General features: G+C 47.0%; 1 protein-coding gene across 1 annotated transcript in view; it reads right to left on the bottom strand.

Annotated features, from left to right (window-relative positions):
* DYSF (dysferlin) overlaps nucleotides 1–27895 on the bottom strand; it is a 705898-nt gene that overhangs the window by 325603 nt on the left and 352400 nt on the right. Inside the window, exons 14-16 of the mRNA XM_088447021.1 lie at nucleotides 16303–16371; nucleotides 14654–14697; nucleotides 12693–12775 (exon numbers count right to left, since the gene is read on the bottom strand). Coding sequence (XP_088303147.1) covers nucleotides 12693–12775; nucleotides 14654–14697; nucleotides 16303–16371 — 196 coding nt within the window. The remainder of the gene's footprint in view (nucleotides 1–12692; nucleotides 12776–14653; nucleotides 14698–16302; nucleotides 16372–27895) is intronic.

Genomic DNA, 27895 nt, shown 5'->3' with positions numbered 1-27895 from the left:
AGGACGTATCTCCCATCATAACAGGATGTATCTCCCACCATCACACATCAGCAGGACATATCTCCCATCATCACAGTATGTATCTCCCATCATCACTAATCAGCGGGACGTATCTCCCATCATAACAGCATGTATCTCCCACCATCACTCATCAGCGGGAGGTATCTCCCATCATAACAGTATGTATCTCCCACCATCACTCATCAGCAGGACATATCTCCCATCATAACAGTATGTGTCTCCCACCATCACTCATCAGCGGGACGTATCTCCCATCATAACAGTATGTATCTCCCACCATCACTCATTAGCAGGACATATCTCCCATCATAACAGTATGTATCCCCACCATCACTCATCAGCAGGACGTATCTCCCATCATAACAGTATGTATCTCCCACCATCACTCATCAGCAGGACGTATTTCCCATCATAACAGTATGTATCTCCCACCATCACTCATCAGCATCAAAACAGTATGTATCTCCCACCATCACTCATCAGCAGGACGTATCTCCCATCATAACAGTATGTGTCTCCCACCATCACTCATCAGCGGGACGTATCTCCCATCATAACATTATGTATCTCCCACCATCACTCATTAGCAGGACATATTTCCCATCATAACAGTATGTATCTCCCACCATCACTCATCAGCAGGACGTATCTCCCATCATAACAGTATGTATCTCCCACCATCACTCATCAGCAGGACGTATCTCCCATCATAACAGTATGTATCTCCCACCATCACTCATCAGCAGGACGCATCTCCCATCATAACAGTATGTATCTCCCACCATCACTCATCAGCAGGACGTATCTCCCATCACAACAGTATTTATCTCCCACCATCACTCATCAGCGGGACGTATCTCCCATCATAACAGTATGTATCTCCCACCATCACTCATTAGCAGGACGTATCTCCCATCATAACAGTATGTATCTTCCACCATCACTCATCAGCAGGACGCATCTCCCATCATAACAGTATGTATCTCCCACCATCACTCATCAGCAGGACGCATCTCCCATCATAACAGTATGTATCTCCCATCATCAATCATCAGCAGGACGTATCTCCCATCATAACAGTATGTATCTCCCACCATCACTCATCAGCAGGACCTATCTCCCATCACAACAGTATTTATCTCCCACCATCACTCATCAGCAAAACGTATCTCCCATCATAACAGTATTTATCTCCCACCATCACTCATCAGCGGGACGTATCTCCCATCATAACAGTATGTATCTCCCACCATCACTCATCAGCAGGACATATCTCCCATCATAACAGTATGTATCTCCCACCATCACTCATCAGCAGGACGTATCTCCCATCACAACAGTATTTATCTCCCACCATCACTCATCAGCAGGACGTATCTCTCATCATAACAGTATGTATCTCCCATCATCACTCATCAGCGGGACGTATCTCACATCATAACAGGATGTATCTCCCACTATCACTCATCAGCAGGACGTATCTCCCATCATAACAGGATGTATCTCCCACCATCACTCATCAGCAGGACATATCTCCCAACATAACAGTATGTATCTCCCACCATCACTCATCAGAAGGACATATCTCCCATCATAACAGTATGTATCTCCCACCATCACTCATCAGCAGGACATATCTCCCATCATAACAGTATGTATCTCCCACCATCACTCATCAGCAGGACGCATCTCCCATCATAATAGTATGTATCTCCCACCATCACTCATCAGCAGGACGTATCTCCCATCATAACAGTATGTATCTCCCAATATCACTCATCAGCACGACGCATCTCCCATCATAACAGTATGTATCTCCCACCATCACTCATCAGCAGGACGTATTTCCCATCATAACAGTATGTATCTCCCACCATCACTCATCAGCAGGACATATCTCCCATCATAACAGTATGTATCTCCCACCATCACTCATCAGCAGGACATATCTCCCATCATAACAGTATGTATCTCCCACCATCACTCATCAGCAGGATGCATCTCCCATCATAACAGTATGTATCTCCCACCATCACTCATCAGCGGGACGTATTTCCCATCATAACAGTATGTATCTCCCACCATCACTCATCAGCAGGACATATCTCCCATCATAACAGTATGTATCTCCCACCATCACTCATCAGCAGGACGCATCTCCCATTATAATAGTATGTATCTCCCACCATCACTCATCAGCAGGACGTATCTCCCATCATAACAGTATGTATCTCCCACCATCACTCATCAGCAGGACGCGTCTCCCATCATAACAGTATGTATCTCCCACCATCACTCATCAGCGGGATGTATCTCCCATCATAACAGGATGTATCTCACACCATCACTCATCAGCGGGACGTATCTGCCATCATAACAGTTTGTATCTCCCACCATCACTCATCAGCAGGACATATCTCCCATCATAACTATATGTATCTCCCATCATCACTCATCAGCAGGACGCGTCTCCCATCATAACAGTATGTATCTCCCACCATCACTCATCAGCGGGATGTATCTCCCATCATAACAGTATGTATCTCCCACCTTCACTCATCAGCGGGACGTATCTGCCATCATAACAGTATGTATCTCCCACCATCACTCATCAGCAGGATGCATCTCCCATCATAACAGTATGTATCTCCCACCATCACTCATCAGCGGGACGTATCTCCCATCATAACAGTATGTATCTCCCACCATCACTCATCAGCGGGACAAATTTCCCATCATAACAGTATGTATCTCCCACCATCACTCCTCAGCGGGACGTATCTCCCATCATAACAGTATGTATCTCCCACCATCACTCATCAGCAGGACGTATCTCCCATCTAAACGGTATGTATCTCCCACCATCACTCATCAGCAGGACGCATCACCCATCATAACCGTATGTATCTCCCACCATCACTCATCAGCAGGACATATCTCCCATCATAACAGTATGTATCTCCCACCATCACTCATCAGCAGGACGCATCTCCCGTCATAACAGTATGTATCACCAACCATCACTCATCAGCGGGATGTATCTCCCATCATAACAGTATGTATCTCCCACCATCACTCATCAGCAGGACGTATCTCCCATCATAACAGGATGTATCTCCCACCATCACTCATCAGCGGGATATATTTCCCATCATAACATTATCTATCTCCCACCATCACTCATCAGCAGGACGCATCTCCCATCATAACAGTATGTATCTCCCACCATCACTCATCAGCAGGACGCATCACCCATCATAACCGTATGTATCTCCCACCATCACGCATCAGCAGGACATATCTCCCATCATAACAGTATGTATCTCCCACCATCACTCATCAGCAGGACGCATCTCCCGTCATAACAATATGTATCTCCCACCATCACTCATCAGCGGGATGTATCTCCCATCATAACAGTATGTATCTCCCACCATCACTCATCAGCAGGACGTATCTCCCATCATAACAGGATGTATCTCCCACCATCACTCAACAGCGGGACATATTTCCCATCATAACATTATGTATCTCCCACCATCACTCATCAGCAGGACGCATCTCCCATCATAACAGTATGTATCTCCCACCATCACTCATCAGCAGGACGTATCTCCCATCATAACAGTATGTATCTCCCACCATCACTCATCAGCAGGACATATCTCCCATCATAACAGTATGTATCTCCCATCATCACTCATCAGCGGGACGTATCTCCTATCATAACAGTATGTATCTCCCACCATCACTCATCAGCAGGACGCATCTCCCATCATAACAGTATGTATCTTCCACCATCAATCTTCAGCAGGGCGTATCTCCCATCATAACAGTATGTATCTCCCACCATCACTCATCAGCAGGACGTATCTCCCATCATAACAGTATGTATCTCCCACCATCACTCATCAGCAGGACATATCTCCCATCATAACAGTATGTATCTCCCACCATCACTCATCAGCAGGACATATCTCCCATCATAACAGTATGTATCTTCCACCATCACCCATCAGCAGGACGTATCTCCCATCATAACAGTATGTATCTCCCACCATTACTCATCAGCGGGACGTATCTTCCATCATAACAGTATGTATCTCCCACCATCACTCATCAGAGGGACGTATCTTCCATCATAACAGTATGTATCTCCCACCATCACTCATCAGCGGGACATATCTCCCATCATAACAGTATGTATCTCCCACCATCACTCATCAACAGGACGCATCACCCATCATAACAGTATGTATCTCCCACCATCACTCATCAGCAGGACGTATCTCCCATCATAACAGTATGCATCTACCACCATCACTCATCAGCAGGACGTATCTCCCATCATAACAGTATGTATCTCCCACCATCACTCATCAGCAGTACCTATCTCCCATAATAACAGTATGTATCTCCCACCATCACTCATCAGCAGGACATATCTCCCATCATAACAGTATGTATCTCCCATCATCACTCATCAGCAGGACGCATCTCCCATCATAACAGAATGTATCTCCCACCATCACTCATCAGCGGGATGTATCTCCCATCATAACAGTATGTATCTCCCACCATCACTCATCAGCGGGACGTATTTCCCATCATAACAGTATGTATCTCCCACCATCACTCATCAGCAGGACATATCTCCCATCATAACAGTATGTATCTCCCACCATCACTCATCAGCAGGACGCATCTCCCATCATAATAGTATGTATCTCCCACCATCACTCATCAGCAGGACGTATCTCCCATCATAACAGTATGTATCTCCCACCATCACTCATCAGCAGGACGTGTCTCCCATCATAACAGTATGTATCTCCCACCATCACTCATCAGCGGGATGTATCTCCCATCATAACAGGATGTATCTCCCACCATCACTCATCAGCGGGACGTATCTGCCATCATAACAGTTTGTATCTCCCACCATCACTCATCAGCAGGACATATCTCCCATCATAACTATATGTATCTCCCATCATCACTCATCAGCAGGACGCGTCTCCCATCATAACAGTATGTATCTCCCACCATCACTCATCAGCGGGATGTATCTCCCATCATAACAGTATGTATCTCCCACCTTCACTCATCAGCGGGACGTATCTGCCATCATAACAGTATGTATCTCCCACCATCACTCATCAGCAGGATGCATCTCCCATCATAACAGTATGTATCTCCCACCATCACTCATCAGCGGGACGTATCTCCCATCATAAAGTATGTATCTCCCACCATCACTCATCAGCGGGACAAATCTCCCATCATAACAGTATGTATCTCCCACCATCACTCCTCAGCGGGACGTATCTCCCATCATAACAGTATGTATCTCCCACCATCACTCATCAGCAGGACGTATCTCCCATCTAAACGGTATGTATCTCCCACCATCACTCATCAGCAGGACGCATCACCCATCATAACCGTATGTATCTCCCACCATCACACATCAGCAGGACATATCTCCCATCATAACAGTATGTATCTCCCACCATCACTCATCAGCAGGACGCATCTCCCGTCATAACAGTATGTATCACCCACCATCACTCATCAGCGGGATGTATCTCCCATCATAACAGTATGTATCTCCCACCATCACTCATCAGCAGGACGTATCTCCCATCATAACAGGATGTATCTCCCACCATCACTCATCAGCGGGACATATTTCCCATCATAACATTATGTATCTCCCACCATCACTCATCAGCAGGACGCATCTCCCATCATAACAGTATGTATCTCCCACCATCACTCATCAGCAGGACGCATCACCCATCATAACCGTATGTATCTCCCACCATCACGCATCAGCGGGACATATCTCCCATCATAACATTATGTATCTCCCACCATCACTCATCAACAGGACGCATCTCCCGTCATAACAGTATGTATCTCCCACAATCACTCATCAGCGGGATGTATCTCCCATCATAACAGTATGTATCTCCCACCATCACTCATCAGCAGGACGTATCTCCCATCATAACAGGATGTATCTCCCACCATCACTCAACAGTGGGACATATTTCCCATCATAACATTATGTATCTCCCACCATCACTCATCAGCAGGACACATCTCCCATCATAACAGTATGTATCTCCCACCATCACTCATCAGCAGCACGTATCTCCCATCATAACAGTATGTATCTCCCACCATCACTCATCAGCAGGACATATCTCCCATCATAACAGTATGTATCTCCCATCATCACTCATCAGTGGGACGTATCTCCCATCATAACAGTATGTATCTCCCACCATCACTCATCAGAAGGACGCATCTCCCATCATAACAGTATGTATCTTCCACCATCAATCTTCAGCGGGGCGTATCTCCCATCATAACAGTATGTATCTCCCACCATCAATCATCAGCGGGGCGTATCTCTCATCATAACAGTATGTATCTCCCACCATCACTCATCAGCAGGACGTATCTCCCATCATAACAGTATGTATCTCCCACCATCACTCATCAGCAGGACATATCTCCCATCATAACAGTATGTATCTCCCACCATCACTCATCAGCAGGACATATCTCCCATCATAACAGTATGTATCTTCCACCATCACCCATCAGCAGGACGTATCTCCCATCATAACAGTATGTATCTCCCACCATTACTCATCAGTGGGACGTATCTTCCATCATAACAGTATGTATCTCCCACCATCACTCATCAGCGGGACGTATCTTCCATCATAACAGTATGTATCTCCCACCATCACTCATCAGCGGGACATATCTCCCATCATAACAGTATGTATCTCCCACCATCACTCATCAACAGGACGCATCACCCATCATAACAGTATGTATCTCCCACCATCACTCATCAGCAGGACGTATCTCCCGTCATAACAGTATGCATCTACCGCCATCACTCATCAGCAGGACGTATCTCCCATCATAACAGTATGTATCTCCCACCATCACTCATCAGCAGGACATATCTCCCATAATAACAGTATGTATCTCCCACCATCACTCATCAGCAGGACATATCTCCCATCATAACAGTATGTATCTCCCATCATCACTCATCAGCAGGACGCATCTCCCATCATAACAGAATGTATCTCCCACCATCACTCATCAGCGGGATGTATCTCCCATCATAACAGTATGTATCTCCTACCATCACTCATCAGCGGGACGCATCTCCCATCATAACAGTATGTATCTCCCACCATCACTCATCAGCGGGACGTATCTCCCATCATAACAGAATGTATCTCCCACCATCACTCATCAGCAGGATGTATCTCCCGTCATAACAGTATGTATCTCCCACCATCACTCATCAGCAGGACGTATCTCCCGTCATAACAGTATGCATCTCCCACCATCACTCATCAGCAGGACGTATCTCCCATCATAACAGTATGTATCTCCCACCATCACTCATCAGCAGGACGTATCTCCCATCATAACAGTATGTATCTCCCACCATCACTCATCAGCAGGACATATCTCCCATCATAACAGTATGTATCTCCCATCATCACTCATCAGCAGGATGCATCTCCCATCATAACAGTATGTATCTCCCACCATCACTCATCAGCAGGACGTATATTCCGCCATCACTCATCAGCAGGACGTATCTCTCTCCGTCACTCATCAGCAGGACATATCTCCCACCATCACTCATCAGCAGGACGTATCTCCCGCCATCACTCATCAGCAGGACATATCTCTCTCCGTCACTCATCAGCAGGACATATCTCCCACCATCACTCATCAGCAGGACATATCTCCCACCATCACTCATCAGCAGGACGTATCTCCCACCATCACTCATCAGCAGGATGTATCTCCCGCCATCACTCATCAGGACGTATCTCCCGCCATAACTCATCAGCAGGTCATATCTCCCGCCATCAGTAATCAGCAGGACGTATCTCCCTCCATCACTCATCAGCAGGACGTATCTCCCTCCATCATTCATCAGCAGGACGTATCTCCCGCCATCAGTAATCAGCAGGACGTATCTCCCGCCATCAGTAATCAGCAGGACGTATCTCCCGCCATCACTTATCAGCAGGACATATCTCCCACCATCACTCATCAGCAGGACGTATCTCCCGCCATCACTCATCAGCAGGACATATCTCCCGCCATCACTAATCAGCAGGACGTATCTCCCGCCATCACTCATCAGCAGGCCGTATCTCCCGCCATCAGTAATCAGCAGGACGTATCTCCCGCCATCAGTAATCAGCAGGACGTATCTCCCGCCATCACTCATCAGCAGGACGTATCTCCCACCATCACTCATCAGCAGGACGTATCTCCCGCCATCAGTAATCAGCAGGACGTATCTCTCTCCGTCAATCATCAGCAGGACATATCTCCCACCATCACTCATCAGCAGGACGTATCTCCCGCCATCAGTAATCAGCAGGACGTATCTCCCGCCATCAGTAATCAGCAGGACATATCTCTCTCCGTCACTCATCAGCAGGACATATCGCCTGCCATCACTCATCAGCAGGACATATCTCCCACCATCACTCATCAGCAGGATGTATCTCCCACCATCACTCATCAGCAGGACATATCTCCCACCATCACTCATCAGCAGGACGTATCTCCCGCCATCACTCATCAGCAGGACATATCTCTCTCCGTCACTCATCAGCAGGACGTATCTCTCTCCGTCACTCATCAGCAGGACATATCTCTCTCCGTCACTCATCAGCAGGACATATCTCCCGCCATCACTCATCAGCAGGACGTATCTCCGGCCATCACTCATCAGCAGGACATATCTCCCGCCATCACTCATCAGCAGGACGTATCTCCGGCCATCACTCATCAGCAGGACGTATCTCCGGCCATCACTCATCAGCAGGACGTATCTCCGGCCATCACTCATCAGCAGGACGTATCTCCTGCCATCACTCATCAGCAGGACGTATCTCCTGCCATCAGTAATCAGCAGGATGTATCTCCCTCCATCACTCATCAGTAGGACGTATCTCCCGCCATCAGTAATCAGCAGGACGTATCTCCCGCCATCAGTAATCAGCAGGACGTATCTCCCGCCATCACTCATCAGCAGGACGTATCTCCCACCATCACTCATCAGCAGGACGTATCTCCCGCCATCAGTAATCAGCAGGACGTATCTCTCTCCGTCACTCATCAGCAGGACATATCTCCCACCATCACTCATCAGCAGGACGTATCTCCCGCCATCAGTAATCAGCAGGACGTATCTCCCGCCATCAGTAATCAGCAGGACATATCTCTCTCCGTCACTCATTAGCAGGACATATCTCCCGCCATCACTCATCAGCAGGACATATCTCTCTCCGTCACTCATCAGCAGGACATATCTCCCACCATCACTCATCAGCAGGACATATCTCCCGCCATCACTCATCAGCAGGACATATCTCTCTCCGTCACTCATCAGCAGGACATATCTCCCACCATCACTCATCAGCAGGACATATCTCCCACCATCACTCATCAGCAGGACATATCTCCCGCCATCACTCATCAGCAGGACATATCTCCCACCATCACTCATCAGCAGGATGTATCTCCCGCCATCACTCATCAGCAGGATGTATCTCCTGCAATCACTCATCAGCAGGATGTATCTCCCGCCATCACTCATCAGCAGTACGTATCTCCCGCCATCAGTAATCAGCAGGACGTATCTCCCGCCATCACTAATCAGCAGGACGTATCTCTCTCCGTCACTCATCAGCAGGACGTATCTCTCTCCGTCACTCATCAGCAGGACATAACTCCCGCCATCACTCATCAGCAGGACGTATCTCCGGCCATCACTCATCAGCAGGACGTATCTCCTGCCATCACTAATCAGCAGGACGTATCTCCCTCCATCACTCATCAGCAGGACGTATCTCCCACCATCACTCATCAGCAGGACGTATCTCCCACCATCACTCATCAGCAGGATGTATTTCCCGCCATCACTCATCAGCAGGACATATCTCCCACCATCACTCATCAGCAGGACGTATCTCCCGCCATCACTCATCAGCAGGACGTATCTCTCTCCGTCACTCATCAGCAGGACATATCTCCCACCATCACTCATCAGCAGGACATATCTCCCACCATCACTCATCAGCAGGACGTATCTCCCGCCATCACTAATCAGCAGGATGTATCTCCCGCCATCACTCATCAGGACGTATCTCCCGCCATAACTCATCAGCAGGTCATATCTTCCGCCATCAGTAATCAGCAGGACGTATCTCCCTCCATCACTCATCAGCAGGACGTATCTCCCTCCATCATTCATCAGCAGGACGTATCTCCCGCCATCAGTAATCAGCAGGACGTATCTCCCGCCATTAGTAATCAGCAGGACGTATCTCCCGCCATCACTAATCAGCAGGACATATCTCCCACCATCACTCATCAGCAGGACGTATCTCCCGCCATCACTCATCAGTAGGACATATCTCCTGCCATCACTCATCAGCAGGACGTATCTCCCGCCATCACTAATCAGCAGGACGTATCTCCTGCCATCACTCATCAGCAGGCCGTATCTCCCGCCATCAGTAATCAGCAGGACGTATCTCCCGCCATCAGTAATCAGCAGGACATATCTCCCACCATCACTCATCAGCAGGACGTATCTCCCGCCATCAGTAATCAACAGGACGTATCTCTCTCCGTCAATCATCAGCAGGACATATCTCCCACCATCACTCATCAGCAGGACGTATCTCCCGCCATCAGTAATCAGCAGGACGTATCTCCCGCCATCAGTAATCAGCAGGACATATCTCTCTCCGTCACTCATCAGCAGGACGTATCTCTCTCTGTCACTCATCAGCAGGACATATCTCTCTCCGTCACTCATCAGCAGGACATATCTCCCGCCATCACTCATCAGCAGGACGTATCTCCGGCCATCACTCATCAGCAGGACATATCTCCCGCCATCACTCATCAGCAGGACGTATCTCCGGCCATCACTCATCAGCAGGACGTATCTCCGGCCATCACTCATCAGCAGGACGTATCTCCGGCCATCACTCATCAGCAGCACGTATCTCCCGCCATCAGTAATCAGCAGGACGTATCTCCCGCCATCACTCATCAGCAGGACGTATCTCCTGCCATCACTCATCAGCAGGACGTATCTCCTGCCATCAGTAATCAGCAGGACGTATCTCCCTCCATCACTCATCAGTAGGACGTATCTCCCACCATCACTCATCAGTAGGACGTATCTCCCTGCATTGTGAGTACTAGAATTATACAGAACCGGAAGACTTAGGTGGTACGTGTATGTGAACAGAGCCATTTTAGTGAAAAACATTTATTTTTAGATCTGTTTGTTATCCATAAAAATGACTTCTTTATTGTGTTTTATTATGTATGAGGCATTTTTAGATGCAGGTTTTTTTTAAAAGCTTTTTAGAATAATACAATTTTAAACCCATGCTGTCCCATACACGTATTCGGGGTCACTGATGAGGGGCCGCAGGGGAGAAAGCTCAGAGACGCTGCACGGACTGGAATGACCAGGGGTTAAGAATGGTACAAGTCCTAAAACCATCCAATCAGAAGCTGGCTGACAACTGTATCATTGCGTCATATCCCCCTTCTCCTGCTACAGCAGAGGACCCCCAGGAGGAATAACTTATTCCTTCTGCCAGTGAGACCCATCTACACCAGGGCAGCAGCTTTCTTTATATCATTAACCAGAGTGAGTGACTTGTCGTACACACGTCTCCTACTAGTGGCGGCAGCCATGTTTTTGGGGCTGAACCGACATTCGTCTATAAATCTACTACTGTAGGAAGTAGTGACCTCATTAAGGCACCAGAAGTATGTCATGGAGGCGGATGGAGCCATTGTGTGCTGAGCTGACATTAATGAAAATGCGGCATTATCAATTCCCCGGAGACAAGGGAGACATTGTGCTCCATGCACCAGTAACACCCGAGGCACGGGGCTGCGTTCTCAAGTCTACTTTATCCTTGACAAATTGGCTCATACACCTCAGTGATGTCACTGGTTCCTAGAGAACGGTTAGGCTGCAACCTCATTCATATCTGCTCAGCCAAGCTAATGGCTGTTTACATTGCGTACTGACAATAGAAGCTTTATGTAGGTGGGATATCTACAGAAATATGGCAGCGTCCATTGAAGGATGAAGTCAAATGAATAGATTATAGAGGAGTCATACTCCCAGGAGATTTATTACACTTCTACATAGTTCTTGTATTATATATATATACTGCTCCTCCTATCCAGAGAATTAAATATGACCCACAGTAGGGGAAGTTTTTTATTTCTTGACATAAATGAGAAACGTTCAGAATTGATGGTTTGTTATTCTCCATTACAGCATTATTTCAGCCTCAGACATGTTTTCTTACACGCCTCATTAATGTTAATGCCCACAGACACAGCCCCTGAAAACGAATGTCAGTATAAAGTGCGGTTATACGGAGGCAGTCCGCCACACATGAGCTGCAGGCAGTAAATCTAACGCCAAATTATCCGCGAGACAGAACCCGGCCACCGTGCGATTCTGCAGTCTCACCAAAACACCAGCACAGCCAAAGTAAAGATACCCCTATATCAACGGCCGAGCCAAAGAAAACTGGGGAGGGGGGGCTTACCTTCCAGCTCGCCCCCGGGAGCGGAGATCTTTGACATGTTCAGGTAAGTGGTGCCGATGACGTCGTTGTGGGTCAGCCGGTCCCTACAGGCAGAAATACGTGGAGAAAGTCACTTTTAGCTTTAAGGCTCCTGCGCCCTTTCACATCTCGTCATTGGGCCTGATTCAGAGACGGGCACAGCGGCAATGGGTGACGCAGTGGAGCGTTTTGTTTTTTTTTCATCTGCGCATGAGTTTAAATCTCTCTGCGCATGAGTCTAGGAGCGTGCGCAGACAGCCGGAATCGCGAGCGAAGTGTTTAGGGGACGCACTTCCTGAAAATGTTTGAAAATGTACTGGGAGCTCCTGGGCGGAAAAAAGGGAGGTGGCTTTGCGGACGCACGTGTTATGGGGGTGTCGCGGATAGTGGTTGCATACACAGACGCGGAATCGCTCGCATAGGAGGCCAAAGTCAGACGGACGATCTGCACCCGTCATAGGTCTGCTGTAAGCTTCGTGGCTGCAACCGACGGTGGCGCCAATCAGGATTTCAGCGTTTGCGGACACTGACCGTGGGCGTCTTATTCCTGGCACGTACGGACGCTTGGATGCACACCAGGGAAGGGCTACGCACAGAGTCACAGACGGGCGGCCGCCTCTGCGTACACCTCTGAATAAGGGTGCGCAATTCTTCAGGGGACATTACCCTGCAACAATACAGTATATTTAATTTTATGGTACATTATATTTTTTTCGAAATCTGCTTTAGAAATTCCCCAACCTCTTGTGGTCCCAGTAACCTAGTATCAGCCCAACCAGGGGTAGGAAGGGGGGGCAGACCTGATAATGTAGTTAGCGTCAGATGTTGCCAAATTTTTCTTCTCAATTTCACATCTCTAATGGTAAAGAAATTAGCCGGGCACTAAATGTAACAAGCCGAGGCGCTTCTTGGAACCAAACAGGCAACTAACACCTAAATTACAGACTATTACGTTCTATAAATTACACACTAATAACCCGCCCTAATATTCACACAGACGCTTTGAAGGGGAAGACAAAAATAATTTCAGCTCTTGACATTTATAGAAACAAAAAAAGTACATTTTAAGATTTTTGCTTTAAAGTTCTTTGTGATTTATAGATTGTATATAATTTGAGTCTTTGAAAGAGAATTTGGAAATAAACTAAAATAAAAAGTATCTAAAAATAAACAGAGAGCCGGTCATATGTAATCCCTCTCCTCCTGGCTGACGTGACCTCCCACATTCCCTACAGCTGGCTCGCAACCCGCACCGCGCTGTTATAAATAGCCCCATATCGGGCAAGTAAATCACTGGCAAGCCACGGCCGACAGAGGTGTGAGAAGTGTTTACAGCCAAAGGATGAAATAATGGGGTACCGGCCCCCCGAAAAAGGTCCTAATTGATTAAACAGAAGTGAATAACTGCAATAGCTTTTGCTGGAAATGCTATAATGAGAAATGAATGCAGATGACACAGTGTGAGAGCAGGGTGCTGGCTTAGTATACTATACTTATTATACTGCTATCATTGATAAGTATGTATTATATGGGGAACCTTATGTCTAATGTATACTTATTCTCTGTGTACATAGAGCCTGATGCAGTGATGTACGATGGTTTCATGTACATCTCCGATGCCCGGGGTACTGCAAATGCCCATGGCCCGTACTTCGTATGTGCAGAGCGGGTCCTGTGTTGTCACACGCAGTGCCCTCTAAAATACGCCTGCGGCTATATGGGCGCCACCTGCATTTCTAAGAAACGGGGGCATGGGCCACATTTTCTGAAAGTGCTGAAGTCAGTGTCTGCGTCTTCCGACGCAGATTTACTGGCCTGAAATAGGCCCATAGCTGTCTTTTCAGAGAAGAACGTAGACTAGAAATCATGGACACCTTTATAATTAATCGACATAAACCGGACTGGCGTGCTGGTACCTGGTGCTCTGATCTGCAGCAACTTACCAGTCCGTCAGCCGGATCCTCATCTTCTCACACATGGATGGGAACTAGGAGGAGAAGAACAACGGTCACGCTACACAGACAGGGTTATAGATAGAGCATTACAGACGCTGTGTCACGGTACACAGACAGGGTTATACATATAGCATTACAGACGGTGTGTCACGGTACACAGACAGGGTTATACATAGAGCATTACAGACGCTGTGTCACGGTACACAGACAGGGTTATACATATAGCATTACAGACGGTGTGTCACGGTACACAGACAGGGTTATACATAGAGCATTACAGACGGTGTGTCACGGTACACAGACAGGGTTATACATATAGCATTACAGGCGCTGTGTCACGGTACACAGACAGGGTTATACATATAGCATTACAGACGCTGTGTCACGGTACACAGACAGGGTTATACATATAGCATTACAGACGCTGTGTCACGGTACACAGACAGGGTTATACATATAGCATTACAGATGCTGTGTCACGGTACACAGACAGGGTTATACATAGAGCATTACAGACGCTGTGTAACGGTATACAGACAGGGTTATACATAGAGCATTACAGACGCTGTGTCACGGTACACAGACAGGGTTATACATATAGCATTACAGACGCTGTGTCACGGTACACAGACAGGGTTATACATAGAGCATTACAGACGCTGTGTAACGGTATACAGACAGGGTTATACATAGAGCATTACAGACGCTGTGTCACGGTACACAGACAGGGTTATACATATAGCATTACAGACGCTGTGTCACGGTACACAGACAGGGTTATACATAGAGCATTACAGACGCTGTGTCACGGTACCCAGACAGGGTTATACTTATAGCATTACAGACGCTGTGTCACGGTACACTGTCAGGGTTATACATAGAGCATTACAGACGCTGTGTCATGGTACACAGACAGGGTTATACATAGAGCATTACAGACACTGTGTCACGGTACACAGACAGGGTTATACATATAGCATTACAGACGCTGTGTCACGGTACACAGACAGGGTTATACATAGAGCATTACAGACGCTGTGTCACGGTACACAGACAGGGTTATACATAGAGCATTACAGACGCTGTGTCACGGTACACAGACAGGGTTATACATAGAGCATTAAAGACGCTGTGTCACGGTACACAGACAGGGTTATACATATAGCATTACAGACGCTGTGTCACGGTACAGACAGGGTTATACATATAGCATTACAGACGCTGTGTCACGGTACACAGACAGGGTTATACATATAGCATTACAGACGCTGTGTCACGGTACACAGACAGGGTTATACTTATAGCATTACAGATGCTGTGTCACGGTACACAGACAGGGTTATACATAGAGCATTACAGACGCTGTGTCACGGTACACAGACAGGGTTATACATATAGCATTACAGACACTGTGGGGTATATTTACTAAAGTGAGAGTTTTTAAAAGTGGAGATGTTGCCCATAGCAACCAATCAGATTCTAGCTATTATCTTCTAGAAGATGCTAGATAAATGTTAGAAAATCTGATTGGTTGCTATGGGCAACATCTCCACTTTTAAAAACCTGCACTTTAGTAAATACACCCCTGTGTCACAGTACACATACTCCGTTATGTGCCAATCTCAGGTCATACTCACCCTGATGGGTAACGTGATGCTTTGGTTCCACTGCGGGTTTGCATTTTTCTCCAAAATCTTACTAGTAAGCTGCAATAAAGACAGACGCAGCATTTACAACCTTAGATCCGATAGAATGAAACTGTAATACATACTTCCAATTAGCAGATCATGGTACACGAGGCAATGGTAGCGACATTCAAAGGGAGGGGGGGCAGAATCGGGGGGGCGTAACTATAAGTCGTAGGGAAACTAGTTGGCCTGGAGATGAGGAGGCGGCATCCATGGGAAGCGTTGGTGCACTTTACGAGCCCGGTACATGGTCAGACAGCATGTGCGGAGAGCAGAGAGGCGGATTGGGAGACCAGCATGGCATCTCCAGACCATATCCAAATTGTGCACTGTTCCACCCCTGGATAGAACATGGGAGTATAAGGGGTGTATTTACTAAAGTGCGGGTTTCTAGAGTGGAGATGTTGCCCATAGCAACCAATCAGATTCTATTTAACATTTATCTAACACCTTCTAGAACATAATAGCTAGACTGGTTGCTATGGGCAACATCTCCACTTCTAAACATCCACAATTTTGTACATTTACCCCTAAGAGTAGGTGATTACATAGAAGGATAAACTATAACATGTTATCCGTCTCCCTGGGAGATCACAGGCCTCCAATACAGGAGAAGGACCTAATGGAAGACATCACTAAAATAGCATTAAAAGGAGGGAATATTCATATTAATCTACCTGACGTGACTGCAATGGGCCTTCATTAAGCTCCATCAGGAGTAGAACATCTATTCAGCAATTAGGGAAGTAGACCCCTCACATAGGAGCAATATGGTGGCAGTATCGGATATTATTTGTAGCTAAGAACTCTTTCACTATAAAAGGGATGGACCCATACCAGACAAGAATGAACGTGTTACATTTTGGGAGAGCTGAGCTTCTGGAGTTGGGTATACTGTGTTTGTGAGTGACTATATGGCTGGATGGAGGCACATAAATGGAGGGCAGCATAGGCAAACGCAGGCGGGGATTCCAGTTGCCCGGAACCCCGAGTCTCTAAGTCAAGATATCTAGAGGACACCAAAAGTGCCCAATATAAGAAATCAGTATGGGAAGCCGGCTTCCTGTCATTGGGGCTGATTCAGCAAGGATGGTAATTGCAAAGCTGCACGCAGGCTATAGATATATGATGTATACACGCAGGCTATAGATATATGATGTATGCACGCAGGCTATAGATATATGATGTATACACGCAGGCTATAGATATATGATGTATGCACGCAGGCTATAGATATATGATGTATACACGCAGGCTATAGATATATGATGTATGCACGCAGGCTATAGATATATGATGTATACACGCAGGCTATAGATATATGATGTATGCACGCAGGCTATAGATATATGATTTATGCACGCAGGCTATAGATATATGATGTATACACGCAGGCTATAGATATATGATTTATGCACGCAGGCTATAGATATATGATGTATACACGCAGGCTATAGATATATGATTTATGCACGCAGGCTATAGATATATGATGTATACACGCAGGCTATAGATATATGATGTATACATGCAGGCTATAGATATATGATGTATACACGCAGGCTATAGATATATGATTTATGCACGCAGGCTATAGATATATGATGTATACACGCAGGCTATAGATATATGATTTATGCACGCAGGCTATAGATATATGATGTATACACGCAGGCTATAGATATATGATTTATGCACGCAGGCTATAGATATATGATGTATACACGCAGGCTATAGATATATGATGTATACATGCAGGCTATAGATATATGATGTATACACGCAGACTATAGATATATGATTTATGCACGCAGGCTATAGATATATGATGTATACATGCAGGCTATAGATATATGATGTATGCACTCAGGCTATAGATATGTGATGTATGCACGCAGGCTATAGATGGTGATGAGAATGGTCAGACTACAGAGGACGAGATACAGACAGAATGACGGTATACAGACAGAAGGGTACAGAGGACGAGATACAGACAGAATGACGGGATACAGACAAAATGACGGGATACAGACAGAATGATGGGATACAGACAAAATGACGGGATACAGACAGAATGACGGGATACAGACAGAATGACGGGATACAGACAGAATGACGGGATACAGACAGAATGACGGGATACAGACAGAATCACAGGATACAGACAGAAGGGTACAGAGGACGGGATACAGACAGAATGACGGGATATAGATAGAATGACGGGATACAGATAGAATGACGGGATACAGACAGAATGACGGGATACAGACAGAATGACGGGATACAGACAGAAGGGCAGAATACAGAGGACGGGATACAGACAGAATGAAGGGATACAGACAGAATCACAGGATACAGACAGAATGACGGGATACAGACAGAATCACAGGATACAGACAGAATGACGGGATACAGACAGAATGACGGGATACAGACAGAATGACTGGATACAGACAGAATGACGGGATACAGACAGAAGGGTACAGAGGACAGGATACAGACAGAATGACGAGATACAGACAGAATGACGGGATACAGACAGAATGACGGGATACAGACAGAATGACGGGATACAGACAGAATGACGGGATACAGACAGAAGGGCAGAATACAGAGGACGGGATACAGACAGAATGACGGGATACAGACAGAATCACAGGATATAGACAGAATGACGAGATACAGACAGAATGACGGGATACAGATAGAATGACGGGATACAGACAGAATGACGGGATACAGACAGAATGATGGGATACAGACAGAATGACGGGATACAGACAGAAGGGCAGAGTACAGAGGACGGGATACAGACAGAAGGGTACAGAAGGGCAGAGTACAGAGGACGGGATACAGACAGAATAACGGGATACAGAGAGAATGATGGGATATAGACAGAAGGGCAGAGTACAGAGGACGGGATACAGACAGAAGGGTACAGAGGACGAGATACAGACAGAATGACGGGATACAGACAAAATGACGGGATACAGACAGAATGACGGGATACAGACATAATGACGGGATACAGACAGAATCACAGGATACAGACAGAAGGGTACAGAGGACGGGATACAGACAGAATGACGGGATACAGATAGAATGACGGGATACAGACAGAATGACGGGATACAGACAGAATGACGGGATACAGACAGAATGATGGGATACAGACAGAAGGGCAGAATACAGAGGACGGGATACAGACAGAATGACGGGATACAAACAGAATCACAGGATACAGACAGAATGACAGGATACAGACAGAATTACTGGATACAGACAGAATGACGGGATACAGACAGAATGACGGGATACAGACAGAATGACTGGATACAGACAGAATGACGGGATACAGACAGAAGGGTACAGAGGACAGGATACAGACAGAATGACGAGATACAGACAGAATGACGGGATACAGACAGAATGACGGGATACAGACAGAATGACGGGATACAGACAGAAGGGCAGAATACAGAGGACGGGATACAGACAGAATGACGGGATACAGACAGAATCACAGGATACAGACAGAATGACGAGATACAGACAGAATGACGGGATACAGACAGAATGACGGGATACAGACAGAAGGGCAGAGTACAGAGGACGGGATACAGACAGAATGACAGGATACAGACAGAATGACAGGACACAGACAGAATGACGGGACACAGATAGAATGACGGGATACAGACAGAATGACGGGATACAGACAGAATGACTGGATACAGACAGAATGACGGGATACAGACAGAAGGGTACAGAGGACAGGATACAGACAGAATGACGAGATACAGACAGAATGACGGGATACAGACAGAATGACGGGATACAGACAGAATGACGGGATACAGACAGAAGGGCAGAATACAGAGGACGGGATACAGACAGAATGACGGGATACAGACAGAATCACAGGATACAGACAGAATGACGAGATACAGACAGAATGACGGGATACAGACAGAATGACGGGATACAGACAGAAGGGCAGAGTACAGAGGACGGGATACAGACAGAATGACAGGACACAGACAGAATGACGGGACACAGATAGAATGACGGGATACAGACAGAATGACGGGAAACAGACAGAATTACGGGATACAGACAGAAGGGCAGAGTACAGAGGACGGGATACAGACAGAAGGGTACAGAAGGGCAGAGTACAGAGGACGGGATACAGACAGAAGGGTACAGAAGGGCAGAGCACAGAGGACGGGATACAGACAGAATGACGGGATACAGACAGAATGACGGGATACAGACAGAATGACGGGATACAGACAGAAGTGTACAGAGGACAGGATACAGACAGAATGACAGGATACAGAGAGAATGACGGGATACAGACAGATTGACGGGATACAGACAGAAGGGTACAGAGGACAGGATACAGACAGAATGACAGGATACAGAGAGAATGACGGGATACAGACAGAATGACAGGATACAGACAGAAGGGTACAGAGGACAGGATACAGACAGAATGACGTGATACAGACAGAATGACGGGATACAGGCAGAATGACGGGATACAGACAGAATGACGGGATACCGACAGAATGACGGGATACAGACAGAATGACGGGATACAGACAGAATGACTGGATACAGACAGAATGACGGGATACAGACAGAAGGGTACAGAGGACAGGATACAGACAGAATGACGAGATACAGACAGAATGACGGGATACAGACAGAATGACGGGATACAGACAGAATGACGGGATACAGACAGAAGGGCAGAATACAGAGGACGGGATACAGACAGAATGACGGGATACAGACAGAATCACAGGATATAGACAGAATGACGAGATACAGACAGAATGACGGGATACAGATAGAATGACGGGATACAGACAGAATGACGGGATACAGACAGAATGATGGGATACAGACAGAATGACGGGATACAGACAGAAGGGCAGAGTACAGAGGACGGGATACAGACAGAAGGGTACAGAAGGGCAGAGTACAGAGGACGGGATACAGACAGAATAACGGGATACAGAGAGAATGATGGGATATAGACAGAAGGGCAGAGTACAGAGGACGGGATACAGACAGAAGGGTACAGAGGACGAGATACAGACAGAATGACGGGATACAGACAAAATGACGGGATACAGACAGAATGACGGGATACAGACATAATGACGGGATACAGACAGAATCACAGGATACAGACAGAAGGGTACAGAGGACGGGATACAGACAGAATGACGGGATATAGATAGAATGACGGGATACAGATAGAATGACGGGATACAGACAGAATGACGGGATACAGACAGAATGACGGGATACAGACAGAAGGGCAGAATACAGAGGACGGGATACAGACAGAATGACGGGATACAAACAGAATCACAGGATACAGACAGAATGACAGGATACAGACAGAATTACTGGATACAGACAGAATGACGGGATACAGACAGAATGACGGGATACAGACAGAATGACTGGATACAGACAGAATGACGGGATACAGACAGAAGGGTACAGAGGACAGGATACAGACAGAATGACGAGATACAGACAGAATGACGGGATACAGACAGAATGACGGGATACAGACAGAATGACGGGATACAGACAGAAGGGCAGAATACAGAGGACGGGATACAGACAGAATGACGGGATACAGACAGAATCACAGGATACAGACAGAATGACGGGATACAGACAGAATGACGGGATACAGACAGAAGGGCAGAGTACAGAGGACGGGATACAGACAGAATGACAGGATACAGACAGAATGACAGGACACAGACAGAATGACGGGACACAGATAGAATGACGGGATACAGACAGAATGACGGGATACAGACAGAATGACTGGATACAGACAGAATGACGGGATACAGACAGAAGGGTACAGAGGACAGGATACAGACAGAATGACGAGATACAGACAGAATGACGGGATACAGACAGAATGACGGGATACAGACAGAATGACGGGATACAGACAGAAGGGCAGAATACAGAGGACGGGATACAGACAGAATGACGGGATACAGACAGAATCACAGGATACAGACAGAATGACGAGATACAGACAGAATGACGGGATACAGACAGAATGACGGGATACAGACAGAAGGGCAGAGTACAGAGGACGGGATACAGACAGAATGACAGGATACAGACAGAATGACAGGACACAGACAGAATGACGGGACACAGATAGAATGACGGGATACAGACAGAATGACGGGAAACAGACAGAATTACGGGATACAGACAGAAGGGCAGAGTACAGAGGACGGGATACAGACAGAAGGGTACAGAAGGGCAGAGTACAGAGGACGGGATACAGACAGAAGGGTACAGAAGGGCAGAGCACAGAGGACGGGATACAGACAGAATGACGGGATACAGACAGAATGACGGGATACAGACAGAATGACGGGATACAGACAGAAGTGTACAGAGGACAGGATACAGACAGAATGACAGGATACAGAGAGAATGACGGGATACAGACAGATTGACGGGATACAGACAGAAGGGTACAGAGGACAGGATACAGACAGAATGACAGGATACAGAGAGAATGACGGGATACAGACAGAATGACAGGATACAGACAGAAGGGTACAGAGGACAGGATACAGACAGAATGACGTGATACAGACAGAATGACGGGATACAGGCAGAATGACAGGATACAGACAGAATGACGGGATACAGACAGAATGACGGGATACAGACAGAATGACGGGATACAGACAGAATGACAGGATACAGACAGAATGACGGGATACAGACAGAATGACGGGATACAGACAGAATGACGGGATACAGACAGAAGGGCAGAGTACAGAGGACACGTAGGAGGAAGTGTAGAAGGATGAAGGCTACAGATATATACAGCGCAGGTGCTAAAGGATTAGAAGTCAAAGTAAAGAGAAATCCGAGTTTGCAATTTTTTTAGTTTTTCCTTATTTTCCTGCTTTCAGAAGAAATCAGACATTTCTATCATTGTTCTCGACTCTTTATAGACTGGATAATATGAATTGATTAATCATCAAAAAAATATGTCAAATACTATTATATGGAAAATAGTTTATGTATTATGCCCTATTCACCAATCTACAAACTGACTGATTAGCATACAAGTAGGCGGCAGCAATGATGAGACTATAACATTATAGAATATCAGTGTACGCAGGTTCCTATTATATTCCTGGTGATGTGCTCATGGACATACGTTGTTCTCCTAACTGGGAGCCGTGCAAAATGACAAGCAGCATCGCCACCTTGTGGTGCAGGCTGTGACTGCATGTCTGTGAGTGCCTGGTATTGGCCAGTAAGCAGATACTGATTTATAAAAGGTTGGGGGTTTTTTTGTTTCGTAAGAACAAAAATGAGATAGGCCACACTAACACTCCAACTGTATGTCATGGTAAGTAACCACCCTTTACTCTCTATAAAGGGACCCTGGGTTACTAATTCCCTTGTTGTCTAACGTGCACACCCTTAACCTCCCGCTAAGGGGGTACATACTTTTTTCAGTGCCTTCACATGTGTATTTGTAGTCGGAATGGGCTTTCTTGGGAATGTCCAAATACTAACAGGGATTAAGTGATAGGCTTCTTTTTACCAAAAAAAAGTAAATTGTGTATGTTATCATAAAGTAAGTACAGTACTATATACTTTTATAAGAATGGACCAACTGTACTGTACTTTGGGCCTGATTCAGGTTGGTTCGCAAGGCTGCATTCGCACGCAGCCAGCCGATGATTGCATCCTGCGCATGCCTATAAGACACAGGACCTCATTCAGAGTCGGTCGTTGTGGCCGCATGGTCGTACGCCACCGATGTTCACTAAACTGCGCATGCGTAAAATTCGCAATGCGCGTGCCCAAACTAGCTATTATGATCAGAAATTTCTCTCTCCTTCAACTTGGCCAGGTCGTTAGTTTGAGTGACAGGATGAGGCGTTTGTGGGTGGTAACAGGGGAAGGTGCTTATGAACGGGGGAGTGGAGATCCGAACGCAGGCGTGCCTGACTATGCAAACGGCGTTTTATGGGAGTGCATAATTAACAAAGTGATGTCATGGCACATGTGACATGGGAGGTTTTTACACTGACTAGATCGTAGTGCTTAAGAGAGGGTATGGTCAACCTTAAGGTCTACGACCAGCTCCGATGGTTCCCGATGGTCTCGATTAATCCTTATATGCCCGGAGATGACGTGTAATGGGAACGAGAAGGGGGCGTATTTTTAGTCTTACGGCCGCATCCTCCCCTCGCTCGTCCAGCTAACGATCCCATCTTAACGACGCAACTTGCGAACGCTTCATTTGCATATTCGGCCCCTTTTACCTTACGACCGTGCGGCCGCAACGACCGACTCTGAATGAGGTCCACAGTGTGCGAACCCTGTGATAGCATACGCTGGCAGAGATCTAGTTGGCGACAGGAAGTTTAGCAGTTTGTGCCATAGACAAACGCAGGGAGGGGGGTTCCGGTTGCCTGGAAACACCCCTCCCCAGCCCACACCATGATCATAATAGATATAGTAATAGAATAGAATTTTACTAGTGCTGTATGTTCTTCTCAGTATCACAAATGAAATAATTAGCACCACCTGTGGATCTTTTAATATGTGTCAGCCAGTAATAAATACATCTGTGCACCAACTAGGACATCTGGAAAACATGCACTGTTAGGGGTGAACTGCCATCAATAATGATAATTATTAATACCATATAATAATACACTATCCAGTGCATAAGGATACCAATATGTACATATATGTCCAGGGCAGTGCTAGGTTCTGCTGCTGCTCCCCCAGACTCCCGGACTTGCTCCAATGCTCTGGAATGGTGCCCACATCTAAACTAAAAACATTCAGCTCAGGCTTGATGGCCCTACTGCCGCATCTAATGGCTTACTGTGATCGCTGGTCCTATATATGCTGGAATTATGGCACACTATACACTTTGTATGACACATATTAAAGCTGGTTAAGTACTAATTATGCCCTCTTCATTGACTGGCCACACTTGCTCTATAAATCCAGCATTTGGAAACCCCCCCCCCCTCTAGAAATCCTGCATTTGCCACTGTGGGCCTGATTCGGACCCGCTCGCGAACGCAGGACGCTCGCAAGCGGGTCGATGGTGCCCGAATGCGCATGCGCACGACGGAGGGAGCTCCGTCGTGCGCATGCGCGAGACCCGGCGAGCAACGAGGAATTAGTCGCTCGGGGTCTCGCACCAAAGGGGGCGTGCTGTCGATGGTGACTGACAGCACGCCCCCTTTGGTGGGCGTGCCGGGGGCGTGGCTGCCAGACGGAGGCGTTCCCATGGGAAGGCCTACCGTCTGGGGCCGGCCCCACTGACATCAGTAGTGATGTCGGTGGGAGTGATTTTGGCTCTGATAGAGCCAAAATCACTCCAGGGCTTGCGGCAGCGAGACCCTACCGCAGGGTCTCGTCGCAAGCCCGATGGTCGCGATGGTCATGACCATCGCGACCATCATCATGGACACTCGCTATAGCTGTGGGTGGTAACCCACAGCTATGCGAGCGTCCATGAGGCCGCTCCAAGAACTGGTAGGAGGGCCCTGATTCAGAGCGAGCGCTCTGGTCAGAGCGTTCGGCTCTGAATCAGGCCCTGTGTGCGGTATGGTCAGGTCAACCACAACTGTGCGGATGGTTCCGATGTTACTCGATGTTACTGATGTTTTCGCTGACTTACGGATGCATGTCATGGGAAGTGGGCGGCTTTATACAGTGATCTGCGTCTTGGTATAGAGCCGCGGTTGCCGTGCGTTTGCATTCATTAGCATATTTTCGCAGCGAGCGGGTGCATGCGAACGCAGTTTTGCGAACCAACCTGAATCAGGCCCTTTGTTCCTCTCGGGTGACACTGGTTACCCTCTGTACTCCTCCAAGTAAGAAGAACAACCTCGAGTATAGTTTAAACAGTTTTACTTTATTTTATTGGTTCAGGTACGTAATAAGTAATAACAGCAATCTTTTGTCATAGACTACTATAATAAAATATACACTTATACCGGGGCGTAATTAGGTATTTGAAGGCCCATAGCAAAAGTTTGTAAGGACCACTATGTACCACTCAATGGTGAAAAATGTACAGTGCATCCGGAAAGTATTCACAGCGCTTCACTTTTTCCACATTTTGTTATGTTACAGCCTTATTCCAAAATGGAACAAAAATTCATTTTTGTCCTCAAAATTCTACACACAGGGCCTGATTCTGACCCGCTCGCGAGCGCTGAGCGCTCTCAAGCGGGTCGATGGTGCCCTAGTGCGCATGCTCACGACGGAGGGAACTCCGTCGTGCGCATGCGCGAGACCCGCATAGCGACGGCCAGCCGTCGCTATGGGTCTCGCACCAAAGGGGGCGTGCTGTCGATGGTGAGTGACAGCACGCCCCCTTTGGTGGGCGTGCCGGGGGCGTTGCTGCCCAGACGGAGGTGTTCCCATGGGAACGCCTACCGTCTGGGTCCGGCCCCACTGACATCACTAGTGATGTCAGTGAGAGTGCTTGTGGCTCTGATAGAGCCAAAAGCACACCTGGGCTTGCGGCAGCGAGACCCTACCGCAACGGTCTAGTCGCAAGCCCGATGGTTGCGATGGTCTTGACCATCACGACCATCTTTTTGGCCGCTCGCATAAGCTGTGGGTGGTCACCCACAGCTATGCGAGCGGCCAGGAGGCCGCTCCAATTTTAGGTAGGAGGGCCCTGATTCAGAGCGAGTGCTCTGGTCAGAGCATCCGGCTCTGAATCAGGCCCACAATACCCCATAATGACAACGTGTAAAAAGGTTTTTCTGAGATTTTTGCAAATTGAATTTAAAAAAAAATACTAAGAAATCGCCTCTTATCGGGTAAATACTGTAGTTAATTACCCCGATATGTACTTAGAAATGCGATTTAAATCGCAAAGGACGGCTCTCCCAATAAGAACTGTCCTTTGCGATAGCTTTGGATAGAGGAATTCCCAGGATTAACAACCAGAAGTCCCTCTGGAATCCTTAAGCGCCCTGTGGGGGTAGCTGGGAAGGGTCCTATTGGATCCCTCTCAGGGGGTGTCACGATTAGAAGCCCATAGATTTCTATTGGGTAATGGCAAAGATGGTGTTACCCACTGGGACGATCATAGGAATACATCCGAAAAATGCAGTAAAACCCCCGAAAAATGCATTTTCGGGGTTTTTACCACATTTCTGCCCTTAATACATCCCGTCCTTACTGTGCAATTACTTCTGTTTCACCCAGGTAGCAATTCCCAGCTGGATGACGGCAAGCAGGTCCCGTCCTCTCCCTTAGCACTTTTGCACCATTGCTCAGCGCTGTTTCCTGTAACAGTCTGTACGCCCAATGCGTCTAGTGCCTCCATTTTATAAAGGCTGTACGTGTCTGCCTCCTCCCTGATCTGTCTGCCATCACTAGGGCGCTAAAGCAGACATCGTGGGTGTGCTTATTTCATTTGCCCCAGGGACATTTTATTTTAGGTCTTAAAAAAAAGAAGGATTTT

The sequence above is a fragment of the Taudactylus pleione genome, unplaced genomic scaffold, assembly GCF_031769625.1.
Source record: "Taudactylus pleione unplaced genomic scaffold, aTauple2 ptg000410l, whole genome shotgun sequence".
Classification (NCBI taxonomy): Eukaryota; Metazoa; Chordata; class Amphibia; order Anura; family Myobatrachidae; genus Taudactylus; species Taudactylus pleione.
The sequence above is the reverse complement of the archived record's forward strand: the minus strand, read 5'-3'. Positions and strand labels throughout refer to the sequence as shown.